Here is a 21,745-nt window from a genome sequence, read left to right on the forward strand (position 1 = left end):
TCATGGGAGTTGTAGGCCAAAAACATCTAGATGGCCGAGGTTGAGGAAGCCTGGTCTAGGGCTGCAGTCCTAACCCCACTAACCTGGGAGTAAGCCCCATTGAATTCAGTAAGACTTACTTCCGAGTAGGCATGGTTAGGATTGCACTGTACTTTTGGGACCAAAGTATTTCATGTATAACTGTGAGGGCAATCCTAGGCATGCATACTTAGAAGGAACCCAGGACACTTCTTCTAAGTAGCTATGGATAGGATTCTGCTGTAAGATTTCATCACTATGCACCCTTACTTGGGAGTGGGGAGCACTGAGTTTGATGTGCAGGATCAGGCATATAGTTTTAAGGGTAGGTCTGGAAGCAGAATATTTGATCACTTGCAGATTCTTATATTAGCTCTCAGAGGTCAGTTTTTTAGTTAAAAACTACTGCTAACATTTATTGTATGATTCCTGTTCAAATGCTGCCAGAACATGTGCAGCTTGTGATTCAGTCTGACTCTTAATTAAGATGTGTAATATTAGGGGGCTTTATTTTAACTCTTTTGTTATTAATCTTTTTTTTTTTTATGGGACTAGCTGGCCAGCAGGGTTTATCCGTTGCTTTTGATCTGGCAACTCACCGCGGATATGATTCAGACAACCCCCGAGTCCGTGGAGATGTTGGAATGGCTGGAGTTGCCATTGATACAGTAGAAGATACCAAGATACTTTTTGATGGGATTCCTTTGGAGAAGATGTCTGTTTCAATGACAATGAACGGGGCAGTAATTCCTGTCCTAGCTACGTTCATCGTAACTGGGGAGGAACAAGGAGTGCCACAATCCAAGCTCACTGGGACAATACAGAATGATATACTGAAAGAATTCATGGTTCGAAATACATATATTTTCCCTCCAGAACCATCAATGCGGATAATTGCTGACATATTTCAATATACATCAAAGGTATTATTTGCTTTAATATCCATTAATTATCATTACTATGTGTAGCATTCATAGGTTGATGCCTCTTGTAGAACAAAGCTGTATACTTTTTTTATTGCAGCACATGCCCAAATTTAATTCTATTTCCATCAGTGGGTACCATATGCAAGAAGCTGGAGCTGATGCGATTTTGGAATTAGCTTACACTATAGCTGATGGCTTAGAGTACTGCAGAACTGGACTCCAGGCTGGTCTCACTATTGATGAATTTGCACCAAGGTACATCAGTCGGTCATCTTTGTCAGGGTGAATCTAGTTTTTAATTTCAAGACTGGGCTCTGGTTCCAATGTATAAAATGGTTTGATGCTATAGCAAGGGATGTAGAAACCTTTTGTTCTCCTTATGTCGGAATCTGCTCTGGAAGGTTCCCCCAGTCCCCTGGAAGAGATCTTGAAGGAGGGACTGCAGAAGAGGGGCGAAGTTCCATTGCACAAGTGGAAGCCTGTTGCTTGAAATGGAACAACAGTGTTAGATACAACCCACCATTTCCAACCCCAGGATGAATGTGGCCATCTGGTGGCTTCATGGGATTGATCTATCAGCCATGACTGTTGGTTGTGATCAGAACTTTCTGTGTATGTACTCTTGAAAACTCAGCTATCCCTTTAGTATTTCAAAGACAGGCTGAAGGACACATCTTTCCATTTTGGGTTCAAGAACATTGTTATTTATATGTACTGTATAATCCACAGTGTAATTTGTTCCTTATTCTACTCTGTTAAGACCATTTGTGCTCTTATTCTAGGCTGTCTTTCTTCTGGGGAATTGGTATGAACTTCTACATGGAAATAGCCAAGCTAAGAGCCGGGAGGCGGCTTTGGGCTCATTTAATAGAGAAAATGTTTCAGCCCAAGGACACCAAATCACTTCTCCTTCGAGCTCATTGTCAGACTTCTGGGTGGTCACTAACTGAGCAGGTAGGAATCCCATTTTAATTATCTACCCCAAGTGTAATATTCAGAGTAGTAAATATAGTGGTGCATGCTCACAGATAATAAAGCAGTAGTTTTTCTAACTCTGGGTGCCTTCAAACAGCTTCTGTTAAAAGGCCAAGAAAGGAAGGAAGGAGGAAGTAGCATTGACTACCTAATGTCATTACTAAATAAGATTTTGCTCAACGTTCCTACATCCTGATATTTAATTAAAGTTATTTTAAATGTACATGCAATTTAAATGTATTTAGAAGTGTAGTTAAGAGTGGTGTACATATAGGAGGAAGTCATATTTAGAGGGTCAGCAATTCTGAATACGGCCAAACAGTACAATTTCCGCCTCCAATCTCCACCAATGAAGGGGGTTAAGATAAGGCAAAAGGGACCCTTTGCCATCAGGGAAGGCTTCATTGCTGTGGCAGTCCTCTCTTCCCCAGTGGGGCAGGAATCTACCTCTGGCAGTGGCCTGTGGACAAGCCCCAAGATAGGGCATTTGAGGATAGGGACAGGACACTGGTAGGTTCGGATCGGGTGGATTCAGGTTTCTGTGAATCCCCTGAGAGGCCCAATTTTGGGGCCTCAAAGCTACAGCAGCAAAAAAAAGTAAAGGTAGGGGAGCCCAGTTTTTTTAATTGCTAATCTACTGCACTCTGTATATTGGTGTACTATATTCCTTACAAATGCTCTGGTTTCTCTTCTAGGATCCTTACAATAACATAATCCGCACTACAATTGAGGCAATGGCAGCAGTTTTTGGAGGTACTCAGTCCTTGCATACAAATTCATTTGATGAAGCTTTGGGATTGCCAACAGTGAAAAGTGCTCGAATTGCCCGGAATACCCAGATTATAATACAGGAAGAGTCTGGGATTCCTAAAGTCGCAGATCCATGGGGTGGCTCCTTTCTGATGGAATCTCTCACCAATGATATGTATGAAGCTGCATTAAAGGTCAGTGTTTTGCTTTGAGGAGGGAGGCAGAGAGAAAAAGGAAGCTGGTAATTTTAAGCAGCCTTGCAAATAAGTCTTGGAAACTTATTAGCCTGTATATTTGCAGAGTGATCTAAACCCTTGATCCGCTGTGTTTGGGGTTTGGACGAGACAGAAATGTTCCTTTGTCCTGCCCAGCTCGGCTTCTTTCCACCATTGGTGAGGAATGTCTCAGTGCACCTCTGAACAGTGGGCAGGGAGAAGTTACCATCACTGGCTGGCAGAGTTGATCCTTTGCCAACCCTGCTGTTATCATGTGACTGCAGCAGATCCATTCTGGGCCTGCACCAGCCTGGGTGCTGGCATAACGAAAGGATATTTCTCTCTCTCTCTCCCTCCCCCTTTCACAATGACTGGTCAGAGGTTTGGATTGACCTCTTCGGCAATCCAAACTTAGGAAATGCCAAAAATAAGAGAATAAATAGGGACATGGGTGGCGCTATGGGTTAAACCACAGAGCCTAGGGCTTGCCGATCAGAAGGTCGGCGGTTCAAATCCCCACTCGTGTTGTTTGGTCTCAGCTCCTGCCAACCTAGCAGTTTGAAAGCACATCAAAGTGCAAGTAGATAAATAGGTACCCCTCCGGCGGGAAGGTAAACGGCGTTTCCGTGCACTGCTCTGGTTCGCCAGAAGCGGCTTAGTCATGCTGGCCACATGACCTGGAAGCAGTATGCCGGCTCCCTCGGCCAATAAAGCGAGATGAGCGCCGCAACCCCAGAGTCGTCCGCGACTGAACCTAATGGTCAGAGGTCCCTTTACCTTTACCTAAAATAAGAGAACTACATGCTTTCCAATTTACATACCGTCCTGATTAGCAGGAACAACATCTTGCTTGACTTAGGTGGGTAAATAAACAACTATTCACAAACCTGGTTTTAAGAAATGCCATTTGGAAGGGTGAGCTCCTGATTGTTCCTTTGCAAGTGGAACTCCCTTTAGTGCTGTACAGTTCCTCAGGAATTTCCCCATGGGAACTACCCAGTGCATCAGGGAGGGGTTTGTTTGTTTGTTTTTGAAGCACCGAAACTGCTTGTAAAAGCAAGAGGGGGAACTCTGTGATCATCAGCTGAAGGGCAGTATACAAATTTAATAATTAATAATAATAAAATAATGCTTTCAATGGAAACTGCTTTGTGTTTCAGGGCACACTCCCAGCACCAGTCAGCTGATTGGACTTGGGAGCATACCTTCAAAGGAGGTAGCTGTAACTGCCCATCAGCTGGGCAGTTTGCAACAATCCCCTTTGGCCTTTGACACCAGAGTGTGAGAGTCTTAGGGAGCCAGCACACTGGCTGGATGCAGTTCCCCACCCCTGGTCTTAAATGGTTGCATTTCATCTCTCCCAGTTTTGTAAGTAGTTTCCTTGCAAATAGTGGGGTCAGAGAATGTTGCTTTAATGGTGATTTTAGTGCTAGACAGCCACATACTGAGAGTCATTAACAGTATCCAAATTTTGTTGTCTGGTTAGCTCATTAATGAGATTGAGGAAATGGGTGGGATGGCCAAAGCTGTAGCTGAAGGAATCCCCAAACTTCGAATTGAAGAGTGTGCTGCCCGGAGACAAGCCAGGATTGATTCTGGTAAGGAAAGTGGACACTATTTAAACACAACATACACTTACGTAACTGCGCAGCCGCAGTCTGCCAGACATATAAACAAGTATCAGTCTTGAACTTGAATACCTTTATTTATATATTAAGACTTAAGTTCCTGTAACTCTTAAAACTCTAGTCCAAAATTAGGAGAATGAAAATGTAGAATCCAAGTTGAATTTCAGCAACACTTGCTAGTAAGATAAGTCTGTCAGTGTATGAAATAAAATCCTTTGGAAACAGTAGTACAGTGGTACCTCCGGTTCTGAACGGGATCAATTCCAGAGGCCTGGCCATATCCCGAAAATTTCATAACTGGAGGACCACTTCTGTGGACACACGCGGCGGAGGTTACACAACACAAGGTACCACGATAGTTGCATTTGTTTTTTGCCTGTCTGAGCTAGACACCATACGTGAAACAAGGGCTGGGTTCCAGTGAACTCTGCAACTAGTGCTGCAAGCCCAGGGGAAATTGTGTTTCTCATGCAGTCACCCATGCTGCATAATGAACCACCTACTAAAGGGGGGGGGGCTTTCAAAAAGTAGTTTGTATTTTTGAACTGATTTCTATTGCCCTATACAAGTCCTCTGTTTCATAGGGGAATTGTGTATTTTCTGGCTGCTATAAGGGACACGGGTGACGCTGTGGGTTAAACCACAGAGCCTAGCACTTGCCAATCAGAAGGTCAGTGGTTCGAATCCCCGCGACGGGTTGCTCAGTCCCTGCTCCTGCCAACCTAGCAGTTCGAAAGCACGTCAAAGTGCTAGTGGATAAATAGATACTGCTTCAGTGGAAAGGTAAACAGTGTTTCCGTGCGCTGCTCTGGTTTGCCAGAAGCGGCTTAGTCCTGCTGGCCAAATGACCTGGAAGCTGTACGCCGGCTCCCTCGGCCAGTAAAGCAAGATGAGCGCTGCAACCCCAGAGTCGTCCACGACTGGACTTAATGGTCAGGGGTCCCTTTACCTTTTATATGAGCATCTTGCCTGTGACTTCATATTGCACAGCTATTTCTGTTAATAGCATCCACTGTTTCTTACGTTGTTCATGGGTCCCATTGACTTTGGCTTTTCTGTATTTGAGGTTTCCTCTCCTTTGCAATACAGATCGTGACACGTTCACCTGTGTGGAAGCATTGCAGTTTTTACGTGCATGCAAGCTGAAAATCTTAGCTACCTAAATTAAAATTTGAATGCCGTTGGTGAAAAAGCTTTCAGGTTGTGTTTTTCTTTTTAGAAATCTGACTTCATGTCGCGGCTTGATAGAAACTTGTTTTAAGTTAGCAGTTTCTGAAATTTATTTTAAATCCTTAACATTTGGGAAATACCCAGGTTCTGAAGTAATTGTCGGAGTGAATAAATACCAGTTGGAAAAAGAAGAGACTGTTGAAGTTTTGGCAATTGATAACACTTCAGTCCGTAACAAACAGATTGAAAAACTTAAAAAGGTAAGTGTTAGAGTTTTAATAGGTGAAATAATATTGACATATAGTGTTTTTTTATATTTGTGTCAAACCATATTACAGTTAAGAATACTTCTTAATATGCTTAGGATCGCTTTGACCGATTGAAATAATATGCATTTTCCATATTGCATGATCGCTCTCTCTCTCTCAGAGAAAATAGCATTTTAATACTGTTCTCTACTCCCTTCTTTGCTAAAGCCCCTCTCTTGTCCTGTCTGTATCTATGTCTTGTAGCTGGGGAAACCCAGCCAGATGAGTGGGGTATAAATAATATGTGCTTGTTGTTGTTGTTGTTGTTGTTGTGTGTTGATAGCTATTTAAAAAATTACATACTTTAATTGCTCACAAATGTAGTATAACACTTCAGAAGCTGAACAGTTGACAAAGTCAAAGGTAGTGGTTTATTTCAGTCATAGCTGGAGGTTGTATAGCTAATAATTTATCCTGTTTGGGCTTTTTTACCAGAATAGGCAAATACATTATCAAACTACTATTGTTGATTTTGAACATTCCTGATTTTCATAAACAAAGCTTTGGTGCTTTTCGCTTCTGGACCCTTCATTTTATTTTAAATGTTACCACCTTCCTAAATTGACTGCTAGAATTGTATTAGAAAACTGTACTAAACCAGTTTAGTTTGCAGGCTGAACTTCATCCTCCCAACACACACACACATATTGGACAGATGATTAATTAGCATTGATGGTCAGTCAGGGTGTAATTTTTAGAAATAAATAATGGCATGTGTGTGCAATGCTTGGGTTTGTTCTTTTTCAATGATAGTAGATGTCAGCAAAGTTCCCTGATTGGGAACCTCTTAGACGCAAACAAGTGAATCTGCATCTCTGTGAGGGTTTCCTATTTGGGGGCTTCAGAGCGTATCTGTTTGCATTATATCAAAGGCAATGAGTGATATTTCCTTTAAGTTTCAGGAGTGACATTTATGGCAAGATAGATAAACTGCTGGCACCAAGGAGATGTACTGAGATAGGTCTTATTGATCTAATAAATATTGATTACATGAGTCCTCTTCAAACTCTTTTTTACAAAACAGTCTCTATTACTTACTTACTCATTTACTTTGATTATTTATATCCCACCCTATAACCAAAGCTCTCTGTGTGGCTGGCAATATAAAAACAGCACAAATTGTATAAAAGGAACAACTTAAGCAGAACCAGGGAGCCCTATAGAATTATGCTGCAAACAGTTCTTGGCTGTTGTAAAGTTTTGCTTTTGTGTCTTTCCTTGAAGGTGAAAGCTTGCAGAGAAGAAGTTGTAGCGCAGCGTTGTCTAGCTGCCCTCTCAGAATGCGCCGCCACAGGCCAAGGCAATTTGCTGGGCCTAGCAGTGGAAGCAGCACGTGCCAGGTATGGGGGGAAATACTGTGCATTTAACCAAAGGGTGGTTCAGAGCATCTCTCCCGGGCTCTGACTAACTCCCTGTGGCCCTGCTCTGGCAGCGCATAAGGAATGGGTGTGACTAGAGAGATGTTTTCAATGGTGGCCCAGATTTAAAAGGCATTCAGCTGTCTCTCAGCCTGATTTCCTTCACTGAGGGGCAAAGGGGTGGGGATTATGAAGCTAGATCATCACTCTGAGTTCTTCGCAGGAAAACCAGGAGAAAAAGGCAACAAATTTTTAAATAAATAAAACGCGAATAAATATCTAAGGGAGGAGGGAAGCCAGAAGCAGCCATAACAAATATTTTGCTCCTTTATATTCTCAGTTGAACATTTCAAGACTGCTGTGGGGAGGATGACTGGGAAGTCAGGGTCCACAAGCCCCATTGTATGTGCTTAGCTTTGGGTCCAAGTGAGGTGTCTCCTAGGAGCGTTTAGCGTAGCTCTACTGCACATTAATACACGATTCTAACTTCTGATAGGGGACGCAGGTGGCGCTGTAGTGTAAACCACAGAGCCTAGGGCTTGCTGATTGGAAGGTCAGCAGTTCGAATCCCCGCGACGGGGTGAGCTTCCATTGCTCGATCCCAGCTCCTGCCAACCTAGCAGTTTGAAAGAACGTCCAAGTGCAAGTAGATAAATAGGTACCGCTCCGGCGGGAAGATAAACAGTGTTTCTGTGCACTGCTCTGGTTCGCCAGAAGAGGCTTAGTCATGCTGGCCACATAACCCAGAAAAACTGCCTGCGGACAAACGCCGGCTCCCTCTGCCAGTAAAGCAAGATGAGCACCACAACCCCAGAGTCGTCTGCAACTGGACTTAACTGTCAGGGGTCCCTAACCTTTTTTAACTTCCAATATTGCAGAATTGGGGAAAGTTGAGATTAAGTTTGCTGTGCTTAGATTATTGTAATATTAAACTATTGTGACAAGTGCCATTGAAATAGGTGCTGAGTTTTTGTTTCTTTCTGTTGAGGTGTGTTTACCCAACCTTAATGTTTGGGCCGCATACATTTTTTCAGATGTACAGTTGGTGAAATAACGGATGCAATGAAAAAGGTGTTTGGTGAACACAAAGCCAGTGACCGCATGGTGAGTGGAGCTTACCGTCAGGAGTTTGGGGAGAGTGACGAAATTGCTCAAGCAATCAACAGGTAAGGTGTACTGTTTCTATGGAATGGATTAAATCAGATGGTGCGCTATCAGGCTTACAAATTTTTGCATGCTACGAACGTATGTCCCATCTCACTTCCAAAGTTTTAGAGTATTTAAACTATACAGTAGTTTGTATTTCACAGAATTTCTTACACTTCTCAAATTTACTGCACTAATGCTAGTTCCTGTTAGCTGTGCCCCCTTCCCTCCAGAGCAGAGGAGGGAAGCCTAACTCACAGGCAGAAATCCTAGCACTGATGGGAGGTATTCATTTGATACTGCCCTCTGTAATTTCTGCATTTCTTTTATCTTCTCCATTTTTAATTGGGGGATTACAGTGGTGCCCCGCAAGACGAATGCCTCGCAAGATGAAAAACCCGCTAGACGAAAGGGTTTTCCATTTTTCGAGGCGCTTCGCAAGACGAATTTCCCTATGGGCTTGCTTCGCAAGACAAAAATGTCTTGCGAGTTTTTCTGACTTTTTCCCCCTCCCCACCCCCTTTTTCTAAGCCGCTAAGCCGCTAATAGTGCTAATCCGCTAAGCCGCTAATGGGCTTGCTTCGCAAGGCGAAAAAACCGCTAGACAAAGAGAATCGCGGAACGGATTCTTTTCGTCTTGCGAGGCACCACTGTACATTATTTTATCCCCTTTATAAGCCAACCATTTTTACTTAATAAATGTTCTTCCAAATTTTATAAAGTCAAACAATTACCTTAAAGCTATTACCTCTTTGCATGTGTCTAAAATGGGTTAGTTTTGTTTTGTTAATGCTGGGTTATGTTTGTTATTCAGGTTTGTTGTATCCGTTCTGCAAATTCGCTGTATTTATTAATTGGTTATGGGAAGTATTGTAAACTAGACATTTCACAAAATAAACTCATCGCCTTTAATTTAAGGCTGTTGATGATGAGGAGAACCTGATAAAATACCAGGCTGTGTTCAAGGTGTTACCAGTAGTATATAAAGCCCTTAACACCTTGGAACCAGTTCACCAGCAAGGTTGCTTTAACCCATATTTTCCCACTCAGCCACTTCATTCTGCAGAACTGGCATGGTTACGGGTACCACATAATACTTGTTAATAATAATATCCTTCAGCGTAGCCACATCTACATTTGGAAACTCCTTTCCTAGTGACATCAGGCAAGCACCTCTGTTACTCTGTTTGGTAAAAACATGCTGGTTTTGAGAGACCTACCCTAAGAGAATAGTGATGTGTGTTTTAATCTGTGTTTAGCATATCGCTGATTTTATTTTTTCAATGTTTTGAAAAGGTTGTTTTTAGTTCTTTTTACTGCTAATTTTATTGCTTTTATGAAATAAATAAAGCAAGCTCAGCATAATCTTGCATCTATTATATTAGGAGTTACTAGAATTTTTTGTGTTATTTTAATGTATTCCCTGTTTTTCCTTTTGTTCCTGATTTGATTCAATCTCATCATTACCAAAAGGAAGGTAAATGAGAGAGAGAGATTATAAAATTTCCATATACACATAAAACTCCATACTACTAATAGAATTCAAATGCATATAGATAAATCTTTAAAAATAGAAGACTTTTTGTGGTAGTCACAGCTGTCAAGATACCCTTAAAAATGCAAATTCTAAATTCAGAGTTAACAAGTTTGTGGAACGTGAAGGTCGGAGACCACGTCTTCTTGTTGCAAAAATGGGCCAAGATGGCCATGACAGAGGAGCCAAAGTGATTGCTACGGGATTTGCTGACCTAGGGTTTGATGTGGATATAGGCCCACTCTTCCAGGTATTTAGTCTCTTCCATTCAAATTTTTATTTGTTTGTTTGCTTGCTTGCTTGCTTCTCCTAGCAGTTAAAATGTCTGATGCTTGAATAAAGGATAGTTAAAGGTAAAGGGACTCCTGACCGTTAGGTCCAGTCACGGATGACACTAGGGTTGCGGCGCTCATCTCGCTTTACTGGCCAAGGGAGCCAACGTTTGTCCGCAGACAGTTTTTCTGGGTCATGTGGCCATCATGACTAAACCGCTTCTGGCAAAACCAGAGCAGTGCACGGAAACGCCGTTTACCTTCCTGCCGGAGTGGTACCTATTTATCTACCGTATTTTTCGCTCTATAACACGCACCCGACCATAAAACGCACGTAGTTTTTAGAGGAGGAAAATCTGTAGGCATGCCACCCATAGGCATTCCCTCCATAACACGCACAGACATTTCCCCTTACTTTTTAGGAGGAAAAAAGTGAGTGTTGTGGTGCAAAAAATACGGTACTTGCACTTTGATGTGCTTTCAAACTGCTAGGTGGGCAGGAGCTGAGGCTGAGCAACGGGAGCTCACCCCGTTGCGGGGATTTGAACCGCCGACCTTCTGATCGGCAAGCTCTAGGCTCCCAATAAGTCATCTGTAGGAATGGTTTTATTTATTTTTTGTATTTTTGTATTTTATATTTTTGTACACAGCTTTGAGGGCCTCGGGCTTTTAAGCAATTTATTAATTTGTAAAATAATGTTGTAAAAAATACATGCAGCTATTGTTTCAATTTCCTGTTCGCACCAAAGGTAACAACCAGAATATGTTGCACTGGGATGATTTTACAGATTCCAGAGTTGGAAGATGCAGTGGGTTAGGTGGTTATGTTCCTCTATGTACTCTACTTTCTGGGCACCCATACAGTGGTACCTCGGGTTAAGTACTTAATTCGTTCCGGAGGTCTGTTCTTAACCTGAAACTTCTTAACCTGAAGCAGCACTTTAGCTAATGGGGCCTCCCACTGCCACCACGTCACCACCAAGCGATTTCTGTTCTCATCCTGAAGCAAAGTTCTTAACCCGAGGTACTGTTTCTGGGTTAGCGGAGTCTGTAACCTGAAGTGTATGTAACCCGAGGTACCACTGTATTGTCTAACCTAAATGCCAGTAGCAGCCTTCAGCGGTGCATGCTGGTGCCTAGTGTTTTCTTGTCGCTCTTCTCTATGAAAAAAGAAGTATGGGTCTGCATGCAGTGTTAGGTTTTATGCATTCTTCTTTCCCATATTGTTTGACACTTCCTTTGCTTTCTCTTCCTAGACACCCCGTGAAGTGGCCCAGCAGGCGGTAGATGCGGATGTGCATTGCGTGGGGGTGAGCACCTTGGCTGCTGGCCACAAAACGCTTGTTCCTGAACTCCTCAAAGAGCTGCATGCCCTTGGCCGTCCAGACATTCTCGTCATGTGTGGAGGCGTCATCCCTCCCCAGGTACTGCGCACCACCATCACAAGATGGCTTGTTGTGAGATGATTAAATTGTTCCCAGTGAGGTGGGGTCTCCATCTACTTTCTCCTCCTCCTCCTCCTCCTCCTCCTCCTCCTCCTCCTCCAGGCAAATGAACACCATTGAAAGGCTTTTAAAATAACATCTAGCTATTGAAATGTGGAAATCCTTCAGCAAATTTTGGAAAGCGTTGTAGTTTACAGGTTTAGGGTTCACAGAACAACGCAGTTGAAAAGCAGCCTCCTAAAAGTTTTCTAAAACTGCCAATATAATCAAATAATTTAAAAATCAGTTTTTAAAGTTAAAAATATTCATAAACATTTTAAGAAATGAAGAAAAAAGGGACTAGTTTCCTTTACTGACATAGAATATACCATATTTTTTGCTCTATAAGACTCACTTTTTCCCTCCTAAAAAGTAAGGGGAAATGTGTGTGCGTCTTATGGAGCAAATGCAGGCTGCGCAGCTATCCCAGAAGCCAGAACAGCAAGAGGGATTGCTGCTTTCACTGCGCAGTGATCCCTCTTGCTGTTCTGGCTTCTGAGATTCAGAATATTTTTTTTCTTGTTTTCCTGCTCCAAAAACTTGGTGCGTCTTGTGGTCTGGTATGTCTTATAGAGCGAAAAATATGGTATATAATTTTTTCTTCTTCCAGAATTTTGTTTTTTTCCAGGGGGTGGTGGGGCGTTATAAACAAGAATAATGTTATACAAATGAGTATAGTGGTACCTCGAGTTACAAACACTTCAGGTTACAAACTCCGCTAATGTGGAGTTACCTCAAGTTGAGAACTTTGCCCCAGGATGAGAATGGAAATTGTGTGCTGGCGCAGCAGCAAGAAGCCCCATTAGCGAAAGCACGCCTCTAGTTAAGAACAGTTTCAGGTTAGGAACGAATGAAGTTCGTAACTAGAGGTACACTGTATACTGTACCAAGTTTTCTTATGTCATTTGTGTATCACAAAAACAGCATAATAAATGTGGGAAAATATCCAGAACATATGTTTCATTATTAGTGGTCAATGTAGAAGTTCTTGGTTCATGAATTGGTTTAAACAGTTAGGAAGAAGGGAAGAAAGGGCTGGAGGGGAAAATGGCAAGTGGAGTCGGGTAGAATTTGCTTTTCTGCTTCAAATCTCTTGACCTTGGTATACGGTAATTGTTACACCTGGCAAAAGATTCGTATAGAGCCACAAGTCTCTGGTTGTCTTGGAGCAGAGGTGAAAATGTTCCCCACTTTTGATCATTTCATTTTTTATGTTAGATAGGATAACACCTAGAGCAGAGATTGCTTGAACCTGTAGTCACTAGGACTTTGCACACATGGCGGGGTTTGCGTAGGTGAGAGCATCACTGTTTTCCCCCATAGCTAGCATACCAAGTTATTTTCCCTTCTCCATGTGCACTGCCTCCTGACCTGCCATTGCTAAACTCTGCTCTTTTAGCATGTGTTCTGCAGAATTTTACTTTACAAAGTTTGCATGCATGTTTTATGTCTGTTTTTCTCCTGCACAGGATTATGACTTCTTGTATGACTCTGGTGTTTCCAATATATTTGGCCCTGGAACCCGAATCCCAAAGGCAGCTGTCCAAGTTCTTGAAGATATTGAGAAATGCTTGGATAATAGGCAGCAATCTGTGTAAACTTGTGTCTCATAACAAACTTTGTATCTCATGGTGAATCTTATACTTTGTGTTGATGCATTGTGATCTGTTGATAAAAAGAAGGAATTGATGCGAAATCATCTACAATGTCTGGTGTTGCCTTATGCTTTCTAAGAAAGTGGGAAATTATCTGCAATATTATTACATACGTATGTAAAATCTATCAAAGAATCTAAATGAGTAAATTTTAAAATTTTGCATATAAGACTTCATTATATCTGAAATACACATCAGATCTTTGGAAATGCAAATTACAATTTAAAATAAATGTTACTGATACAGAAAGGTGGTGAAATTTTGTCCTGCTGTTTCATACTGTTTGTTCACATGCCTCTTGCCCTTTCGGTCCAGTCTTGTTGCCCTAGCTTTCTTTGCTTGTCAGATTGACAAATATCCATTTCCTACCCCTGGTAGTTCTGTGACCTCACGAATCCTTTACTGAGATGACATGCACAAGACGATTAGAGCAACCCTTTTATGAAAAGTCCATTTTTTGTAATGTTCTAGCTCAACAGCCTTAATAGAAGTATTGAAGGGGGAGGTGTTAACAGCCCGTTATGCAAAGGTCTTTTCTTATTCTTCAAGACGCCTGTGCCTCTTGAGACTCCATCATTGACACCTGAGCTCAGCATCCCATACAGTCCAACAAAAGCACAAAAACAAATGCCAAGTTCACTAACATTACAATCTCTTTTAATTGCATAAATACCTCCTCTACCAGCTATTAATATAGCAAATTCTAATTTAGTCCATGTGCTCAAAATTCCTTGAGATTCCTCATTTCTTGCTGGCAGGTCTTTTTTTTTAAGGAACAGAGACCTGGGAATTATCCTGCAAGCAGTTTATTATAAACTTCCTAGGAATTACTGCCCTTGCAGTGTTTCCCTGGGAGACTTCATGATCTGGACTTTGGAGCAACGTTTTCGAATAAGACTTCTGCAGCTGCAGCGGATGGATTTGGAACTTCTCCACTGTCTGTCTTTCTGAATGAAGAAATGTGTGCGTTATCCCATCCTGACCAAATCACTGACACATGGCAATTGGTGGTATGCTTGGTGCTAAAGTAAACTTTCTGACCACAGCAGCACTGGAGGCGCTTAAGTTTTGCTGAAAGTATAGTACATGGAAAGGGTTGTAGGCTGTTGAGGATTTAGCAAAAAGACATGGCAACATTCACTGGATTCACTGGAGTGAAATATTGACCAGAAGCTGACTGCGGCATATGGTGTCCATGCGCTGAAGAATCCCACACTGATCAGTACAGCCATCTGTCAAAACAACCACTTATAATTAGTTACTGGCTGGCTTTTTATATTTTCTCCTTCTCTATCTGTTATTTCAAATCGGTGAGAGAGAAATGAAGGATTAGTGCTTCAACATTTAAGAGATATTTAAACAATTGGCTCTTGCTTTTATTTTAGGCTGTCCATTCATTTTATCCTAAGACCCAAAAGCAGTATCCTCTGCAGTACAGCAGCCCCACATGGTTCCTCTATGAGCCCATGTATTGCAAGATCTGAGAGTCTTACAGTATACAGGTTCATCATTAAGTTAGTCCCCAGTATGTATGTGGCTGCGAAAACCCAACCAGATGGGTGGGGTATAAATATTTTGAATATTAATATTATTTCGCATTAATACAATAAGCTTTCATACCAATGTATCTAACAACTGAAAAACAGAGGAGTTGCTCAATGTCTGCAACTCAAATGGAACACAAACCATACATGAAGGCAAACACACACAAAGAGCCCAGTCCACAGCATCCATAAGTGCTTTGGCATTTCCCCAATATTTTGACAATAATTTTCAATCTGTGGGGACAGAATCAATGTCTGAGTCAAAGGAACACTGTGTTCCTATTGCTCTTTAAAATACAAAAATACTCTGCTCACAACACCACATACCCACCAATGTCAATTTCTTTTCCAGCTTTGCTGCATTTGAAGTCCTGTTGAAGTTCTGTATCTCATGAGAGGTTTTATGAACCTTCCAGGCTATACCCAAGTAACAGATGGTGATGGTAATTGCTGGCAGAATGGTACAGATCCTACAGATGACTTACTGGGTTACACATTAGGGAGAGCTTTCCTAAATAAAAGATCTTCAAGAAGACACGTAAACATTATGATGCTAGGCACCTGTCTAATTCCAGCTGGGAACGGATTCCAGAGGGCTGGAGCTACACTACTAAAAGCCAATTTCTAGTACAAACTAAGCACAACTCTGGCTCATGCAGCACTCTCAGCAGCGCCCCATCTGGGAATATAAAGGAGCAAAATATGTGTTATGGCTGCTTCTGGCTTCCCTTCGCCCTTAGATATTTATTCGTGTTTTATTTATAAATTTGTTGTCTTTTTCTCCTGGTTTTCCTGCAAAGAACTCAGAGTGATGATCTAGCTTCATAATCCCCACCCCTTTGCCCCTCAGTGAAGGAAATCAGGCTGAGAGACAGCTGAATGCCTTTTAAATCTGGGCCACCATTGAAAACATCTCTCTAGTCACACCCATTCCTTATGCGCTGCCAGAGCAGGGCCACAGGGAGTTAGTCAAAGCCCGGGAGAGATGCTCTGAACCACCCTTTGGTTAAATGCACAGTATTTCCCCCCATACCTGGCACGTGCTGCTTCCACTGCTGGGCTATCAAATGGCCTTGTTCCTGGGGCATTATGACAGGGCAGCAAGACAACGCTGAGCTACATCTTCATCTCCGCAAGCTTTCACCTTCAAGGAAAGACACAAAAGCCAAACATTACAACAGCCAAGAACTGTTAACGATGGATAAAGCTGCCCCAATGCCGCCCAGTCTCTTACTCCTCTTCCTCCAGGTCTTCCAGGTCTTCCAGGATGAGCTCTTCTGAAAGGAAAAGAAGAGAAGGCTGCCAGTTAGAGAGGCTTCTTACACACAGAGAGAGAGAGACTTTCTGAACACATCCACAGAAACAGACATTACCTTCAGGATTGCTTTCTTTCTGTTTCGCCTGAGGCGGCAAGGAAGTCCGTGGAGCCTACAGGGAAACAAAGAGCCACATGGGGTGTGATGATCTAAAGCTCAAAATAGGTCTCATCCTTTCCTGAGAAATCTTAGGGACTGGAATCAACTACTATATGCTGAAAGGTTTTACCTTTGTGGTCCTTTTGAAAAGGGGTCCACAGGGGGAGGCGGGAGGGCAGGCGGGGGGCGGGGGGGAGGACTCGGGGAGAGGGCACACTTTATTTTTTTTCGCCATTCGCGAAATCACTCTTCGCAGTCTTGAAAGCCTAAAAAGGAAAGAGAAAAATGTGAGAAATGGGGCTCACAGTTAGTCCTCTCCTGATCTACGTCCCAAAACTGGTTTTTGCATTCACGCCTCTAAGCTCCCTATCACCACAGAATTCAGTTGCGCATCAAGGCCCCGCGTGCGCACCCCCCTCCCCAAGAATAAGAAGAACACCTTGAGACAGCATTTTACTCTGAAGGTTAATGGGCAAAATTTAGGCCACAACTTTATTGAGTACAGCAATGTGGGTTGTATTGGCTTAGGCCAGTGATGTCCAAACTTTTTTCAAAGAGGTCCAGATTTGATGAAGTGAAGGGCTGACCAAAGTTGTTGAGCTTGAGGAAATCAACTGACACAGGGGCCAGATTTAACCGGATTAGGACCCTGAAAAAATGGACTTTGGGCATGCCTGGCTTAGGCATTGACAATAACTCCTGCCTGCCTTGTAGGAAGTCTGGAAGAGTAAGCCACCAACAGAGGACGCTCCATCAATGGTTGTTTTTTAAATTTATTTAATCATTTTTTTCAATACAAACAGCAATCGCAAAAGACACATACAACAAAAACCATAATAACACAGTTTGACAATTCAGATTTGGATACACTGATATACCTAGGACTACACCTTTTTAACAATATTTCCCTGCCTCTCTCTCCTCCCCCTACTTCCCACCGTTATCCGCCTTATTGCTTAAATATTCCTTCCAGATTTCTTCATATTTATCCATTCTTAATTTGCGTCGACATGCAATTCGTTTGTATGTAGCTAGTCTGTCCATATTATCAATCCATGTGCTCAATGGAATCTTTTTGCGGCTCTTCCAATTCATCAAAACAAGGTTTTTTTGCTTCTAATATAGCACGGTACATCCATTTATTTATTTTTGACACCTTGTAATCTCCCACGTTTCCAGAATATAACTTAGAATTAAATTTAATTCCGCTAAATAACAATTTCTTTTTATGACTCTTCCTATAAATATCCTCACCTCACACCAAAATGATCTTATCATCGGGCATTTAATCATCATATGTACTAAGTTTGCATTTTTACTCCCACATCTCCAGCAGTTGTCTGCACTTGTTATTTTCTTCTGGTATAGTTTTGCGGGAGTCCAGTGGACTCCAAATATTATTTTCTGTTGAATAAGTCTTAGTCTTAGATCCATAGAGGCTATTTCTGTTGATTTTATACTTGACTCCCATATGTCATTTGTTATCTGGAGCCCCAACTCTTCACTCCATTTTTGTCTATCATATTCTAAATCATATTTCTTCCTGTTGAGTAGGGTTTTATATAGTGCAAGTGTAGAGTTTTTTGTTTTTGCTGCAGAGATTAAATCTTGTAGCAGCATGGGTGTTTCCGAGGCTGCTTTAGCGTCAGGGCCAAACTGCCTTTCCAACATATGTTTCAATTGGATGTATTGCCATTGTGTTTCACTGGTTAATCCATACTTTACTTGCAAGGTCTTATATTCCACAAATTTTCATCAATTAATTGATTCAATGTCAAAATACATTTTTTCATCCAATTTTGCCAAATTATTACTTGATTTCCAATTTTTAATTTTGGGTTGGCCCATATTGTTAATTTCTCATGTTTACAGGGGTCATCCTTATTATTTATATTTATATTCATCCAATTTTTTATAGGTGCTTTAATAGTCTCCAGGATAATAGGATATTTCATAAAATTGGAGCCGAGTTGAGTCCACCCTACAAGAGGTCCAAAGAAACTATATTCGAAAGTGGCCCAATTGGGATTCCTGCTAGCTCTCCACTCGTTAGTCTTACTCAGCAGGTAGGCCTGGTGACATAGTTCCAGATTTGGGAGACCAAAGCCACCTTCCTTAGTTGGAAGTTGCATTGTATGTAGTGATATTTTTGGTGGCTTTGTACCAAAAAGGCACAATCTACATAGTTGATTTATTTTTTGGAAGTAAAATTTGGCAATATGTATTGGTAATCCTCTAAGAATGTATAAAAGCTTTGGAACATCATTCATTTTGAGGACATTATCCTTTCCCCAAAGGGAGAGGTTTAGAGGTCCCCACCTCTCAATATCAAAAGAAATCTCATTTATAATTTGATTCAAATTTAATTGTACAGTTTGGTCTATATCTGATGAAATCATTATACCCAAGTATTTAATAAAGTCTTTGCACATCCGAAATTGATGGTTTCTATACAAAGTAGCCCTTGGCCCAATTGGTAAAATCTCTGATTTTGTCCAATTTATAGAATATCCCGATATTCTGCCAAAGGTTTTTATTTTCTCCATAATTTTTGGAATTGTATCTTCTGGTTTTGTAATAAATAAAAGGATATCATCTGTAAATAATACAATTTTGTAATTATCTTTGTTGTGTTTTACACCCTTGATATGCTCATCCTGAATTATTGCTCTTGTTAATGGTTCCAGGCAGAGATTAAATAATAATGGAGAAAGAGGACATCCTTGCTTCGTTCCTCAACGATTTAAACTAATCAAATTCAAAATTCTTCCATTTGTAAAAATTAGAGCTGTTGGGGTTTTATAACTCATTTTAATCCAGTTACAGATAGGTAGCCGTGTTGGTCTGCCATAGTCAAAACAAAACAAAATCCTTCCAGTAGCACCTTAAAGACCAACTAAGTCAGTTCTTGGTATGAGCTTTCGTGTGCATGCACACTTGGTATCTGAAGAAGTGTGCATGCACACGAAAGCTCATACCAAGAACTGACTTAGTTGGTCTTTAAGGTGCTACTGGAAGGAATTTTTTTTTGTTTTCATTTTAATCCAATTACAGTATTCTATAGGGAAACCAAATTTACGTAACACAAACCCTATGAATTCTTTATATATTCTGTCAAAAGCCTTTTCTGCATCTAATGGCAATATCATAAACTCCTCTTCATCTTTGTTTAAGTTTATCAAATCTATTGTTAATCTGATGTTATCTGTAGCTTGTCTTGTTTTTATAAAACCTGTTTGATTATTAGCTATCAAGTCTTGAATAACTTTTTGTAATTTTGCTGCCAATATTACATTCAAAATCTTTGCATCCACATTCATTAATGATATTGGTCTATAATTTGCACATTTAGTAGGGTCTTTGTTAGGTTTTGGTATAATCATTATTAAAGCTTCATTGAATGTTGTAGCAGATATACCTTTATGAGCTATTTCCTTATAGACTTCTAGAAGTCTGGGGACTAGTAGATTTTTGAATATTTTATACCATTCCATAGGAAAACCGTCTGGTCCAGGTGATTTCCCATTCTCCATTGTTTCTATACCATTCTCAATATCTAATATATTTAGGGGTGCTGACAGCTTATCTTTTTTATCTTCCTCAATAGTTGGTATTTTGATATCTTGAAAGAAGTTCTCCATCTCATTCTCTGATAAATTATCTGGCCCTTCATATAATTTTTTGTAGAATTAAAAAAGATCTTTATTGATATCTATTGATGAAGTCGCTGCGATGTTATTTTCATTTCTTATTAAGGGCATTATTTGGTTCGCTTTCTTTTGTTTTAGACGATTAGCTAGAATTTTTGTCGGTCTTTCACCCTGTTTGCAATAGATTTGTCTTAGACTTAGTAGGCTGAACTCAATTTTTTGAGCTAGTATATTATTCAGTTCTAATGTTAGTTGTATTCTTTCATATGCAGCATTAGATGGGTTATTTGACATATCGCACCATAGTCTTTTTAAAGAAGTTTTTAGATTGTTTTAATCTTTGCAGCTTGGCTTTGTTGGCAGAGAAGGATATTATCTTTCCTCTGATGTAAGCTTGATATCCTTCCTATTCCACCAGTCTTGACGTTGAAGATTTGTAGTTATTTTAAATATATATTTGTGTTTCTTGGGTTATATATTGAATGAACTTTTTTTTCCCATTTACGAATTATATATTAAAAGGATCCACTAAATTCCACTGTATCATATGGTTATTAATTGTCTCTCTAACCTTTGTCCTTTTTTTCCTGGCTACTGATGTGGTATCCATCGGTGGATCTAAAATTTCATTAAAGTCTCCACCCATTATAAACTGCTGATACGATAGGAAGCTTAATCTCTTAAAGCAATTGCGAATAAACTTAGGGTCATCAGTGTTTGGGGCATAGACATTTACTGTTGCTATTTCTGTCCCTTCTGTTTTAATTACAATTATTAAGCATCAACCATCTTCCTCTCTTATTATATCTTGTATTTCATAAGGCCAGCCTTTCCTAAACAAAATTGTAACTTCCCTCCACGACCTTCCTCCCGTCCATAAATCATTAAATAGGTTTTAATCACCTTTATTTTATGCTTCTCCTTGCATTCTTGCTGTGGAGCTTTTCAGCGTGTCTGGAGCTCCATCAATGGTGACTAACTGAAACTCATCCCGGGGTTCCCGCTGGGTCCTGGCATGGCCCTAGCCTCCCAAGCAGACTTTGGACGAGATCCGGATCCGCGGATTCCTTTACCGGAATACCCTTGTACCTGGAGGGGCAGGTGATGGCCGCACCTCCCCTCCCCCACATTTCACTAAGCCAATGCCTAACCGCCAAACCTTACAAAGTTGTGACAGTTGCTAAGAGGTAGGCGAAAACCAAGAGGCAAGTGCCAATTTGCAAAATGGAAAAAATTCCTACTCAGCCCCTGTTCCAAAACAGGCGACCAACGAAGTCCAGAGCAAGGCCAAAGCACAAACCTAAATCGAAGGGCGGGTGTTTGGCGGCGCAAACCTAGGTAACCCCCCCCCCCAACGCTGCACCACTGCCTCTTAAAGGCCCCCCTCGATCACACCACCACTCCCAAGGAAAGGGGGCTGCACCTATGGCCTGTGCGCAACGCAGACCCTCAATGAAGAGGATCCGATATGCTGAAAGAAATCCTACTTACATGCCTTCTCCTTCGCAATCACAGAATGATCCAAGCATAGGAGATCCCAGGCCTTCTAGAGCTCTGGTGACCAATGAGCCAGCAGAGGGAGATGTCACAATGAACCTTGTGATGCAGCACTCCTGGGCCCTGAGAAAACCAGCAGCCACAAGTCCTGCTCCTCTTAAGGGACGCGACTAAGTTTTCTCATATTGTTTTCTTCCATG

At 41.2% G+C, this 21,745-nt stretch overlaps 1 protein-coding gene and 1 long non-coding RNA gene across 8 annotated transcripts in view; one reads left to right on the top strand and one right to left on the bottom strand.

Annotated features, from left to right (window-relative positions):
* MMUT (methylmalonyl-CoA mutase) overlaps nucleotides 1-21,745 on the top strand; it is an 84,269-nt gene that overhangs the window by 2,408 nt on the left and 60,116 nt on the right. For 5 of the 7 annotated variants that reach the window (XM_081855522.1, XM_081855524.1, XM_081855521.1 and 2 more), the window contains exons 3-13: nucleotides 574-941; nucleotides 1,042-1,199; nucleotides 1,727-1,898; nucleotides 2,615-2,863; nucleotides 4,371-4,482; nucleotides 5,827-5,942; nucleotides 7,215-7,330; nucleotides 8,383-8,514; nucleotides 10,131-10,278; nucleotides 11,557-11,724; nucleotides 13,254-13,483. In XM_081855522.1, coding sequence (XP_081711648.1) covers nucleotides 574-941; nucleotides 1,042-1,199; nucleotides 1,727-1,898; nucleotides 2,615-2,863; nucleotides 4,371-4,482; nucleotides 5,827-5,942; nucleotides 7,215-7,330; nucleotides 8,383-8,514; nucleotides 10,131-10,278; nucleotides 11,557-11,724; nucleotides 13,254-13,382 — 1,868 coding nt within the window. In that variant the 3' untranslated portion in view covers nucleotides 13,383-13,483. Of the gene's footprint in view, nucleotides 1-573; nucleotides 942-1,041; nucleotides 1,200-1,726; nucleotides 1,899-2,614; nucleotides 2,864-4,370; nucleotides 4,483-5,826; nucleotides 5,943-7,214; nucleotides 7,331-8,382; nucleotides 8,515-10,130; nucleotides 10,279-11,556; nucleotides 11,725-13,253; nucleotides 13,484-21,745 lie in introns of those variants that run through there. The other 2 variants (XM_081855525.1, XM_081855526.1) reach the window with 1 other exon arrangement.
* LOC309338473 lies at nucleotides 13,865-16,059 on the bottom strand. Its single transcript, XR_014154907.1, has 2 exons — nucleotides 16,017-16,059; nucleotides 13,865-14,671 (listed from the first exon to the last, which is right to left on the bottom strand). It is a non-coding gene; the product is annotated as an uncharacterized lncRNA (long non-coding RNA).

The sequence above is a fragment of the Podarcis erhardii genome, assembly GCF_964252035.2.
Source record: "Podarcis erhardii genome assembly, chromosome: 3".
In the NCBI taxonomy this organism is placed as follows: domain Eukaryota; kingdom Metazoa; phylum Chordata; class Lepidosauria; order Squamata; family Lacertidae; genus Podarcis; species Podarcis erhardii.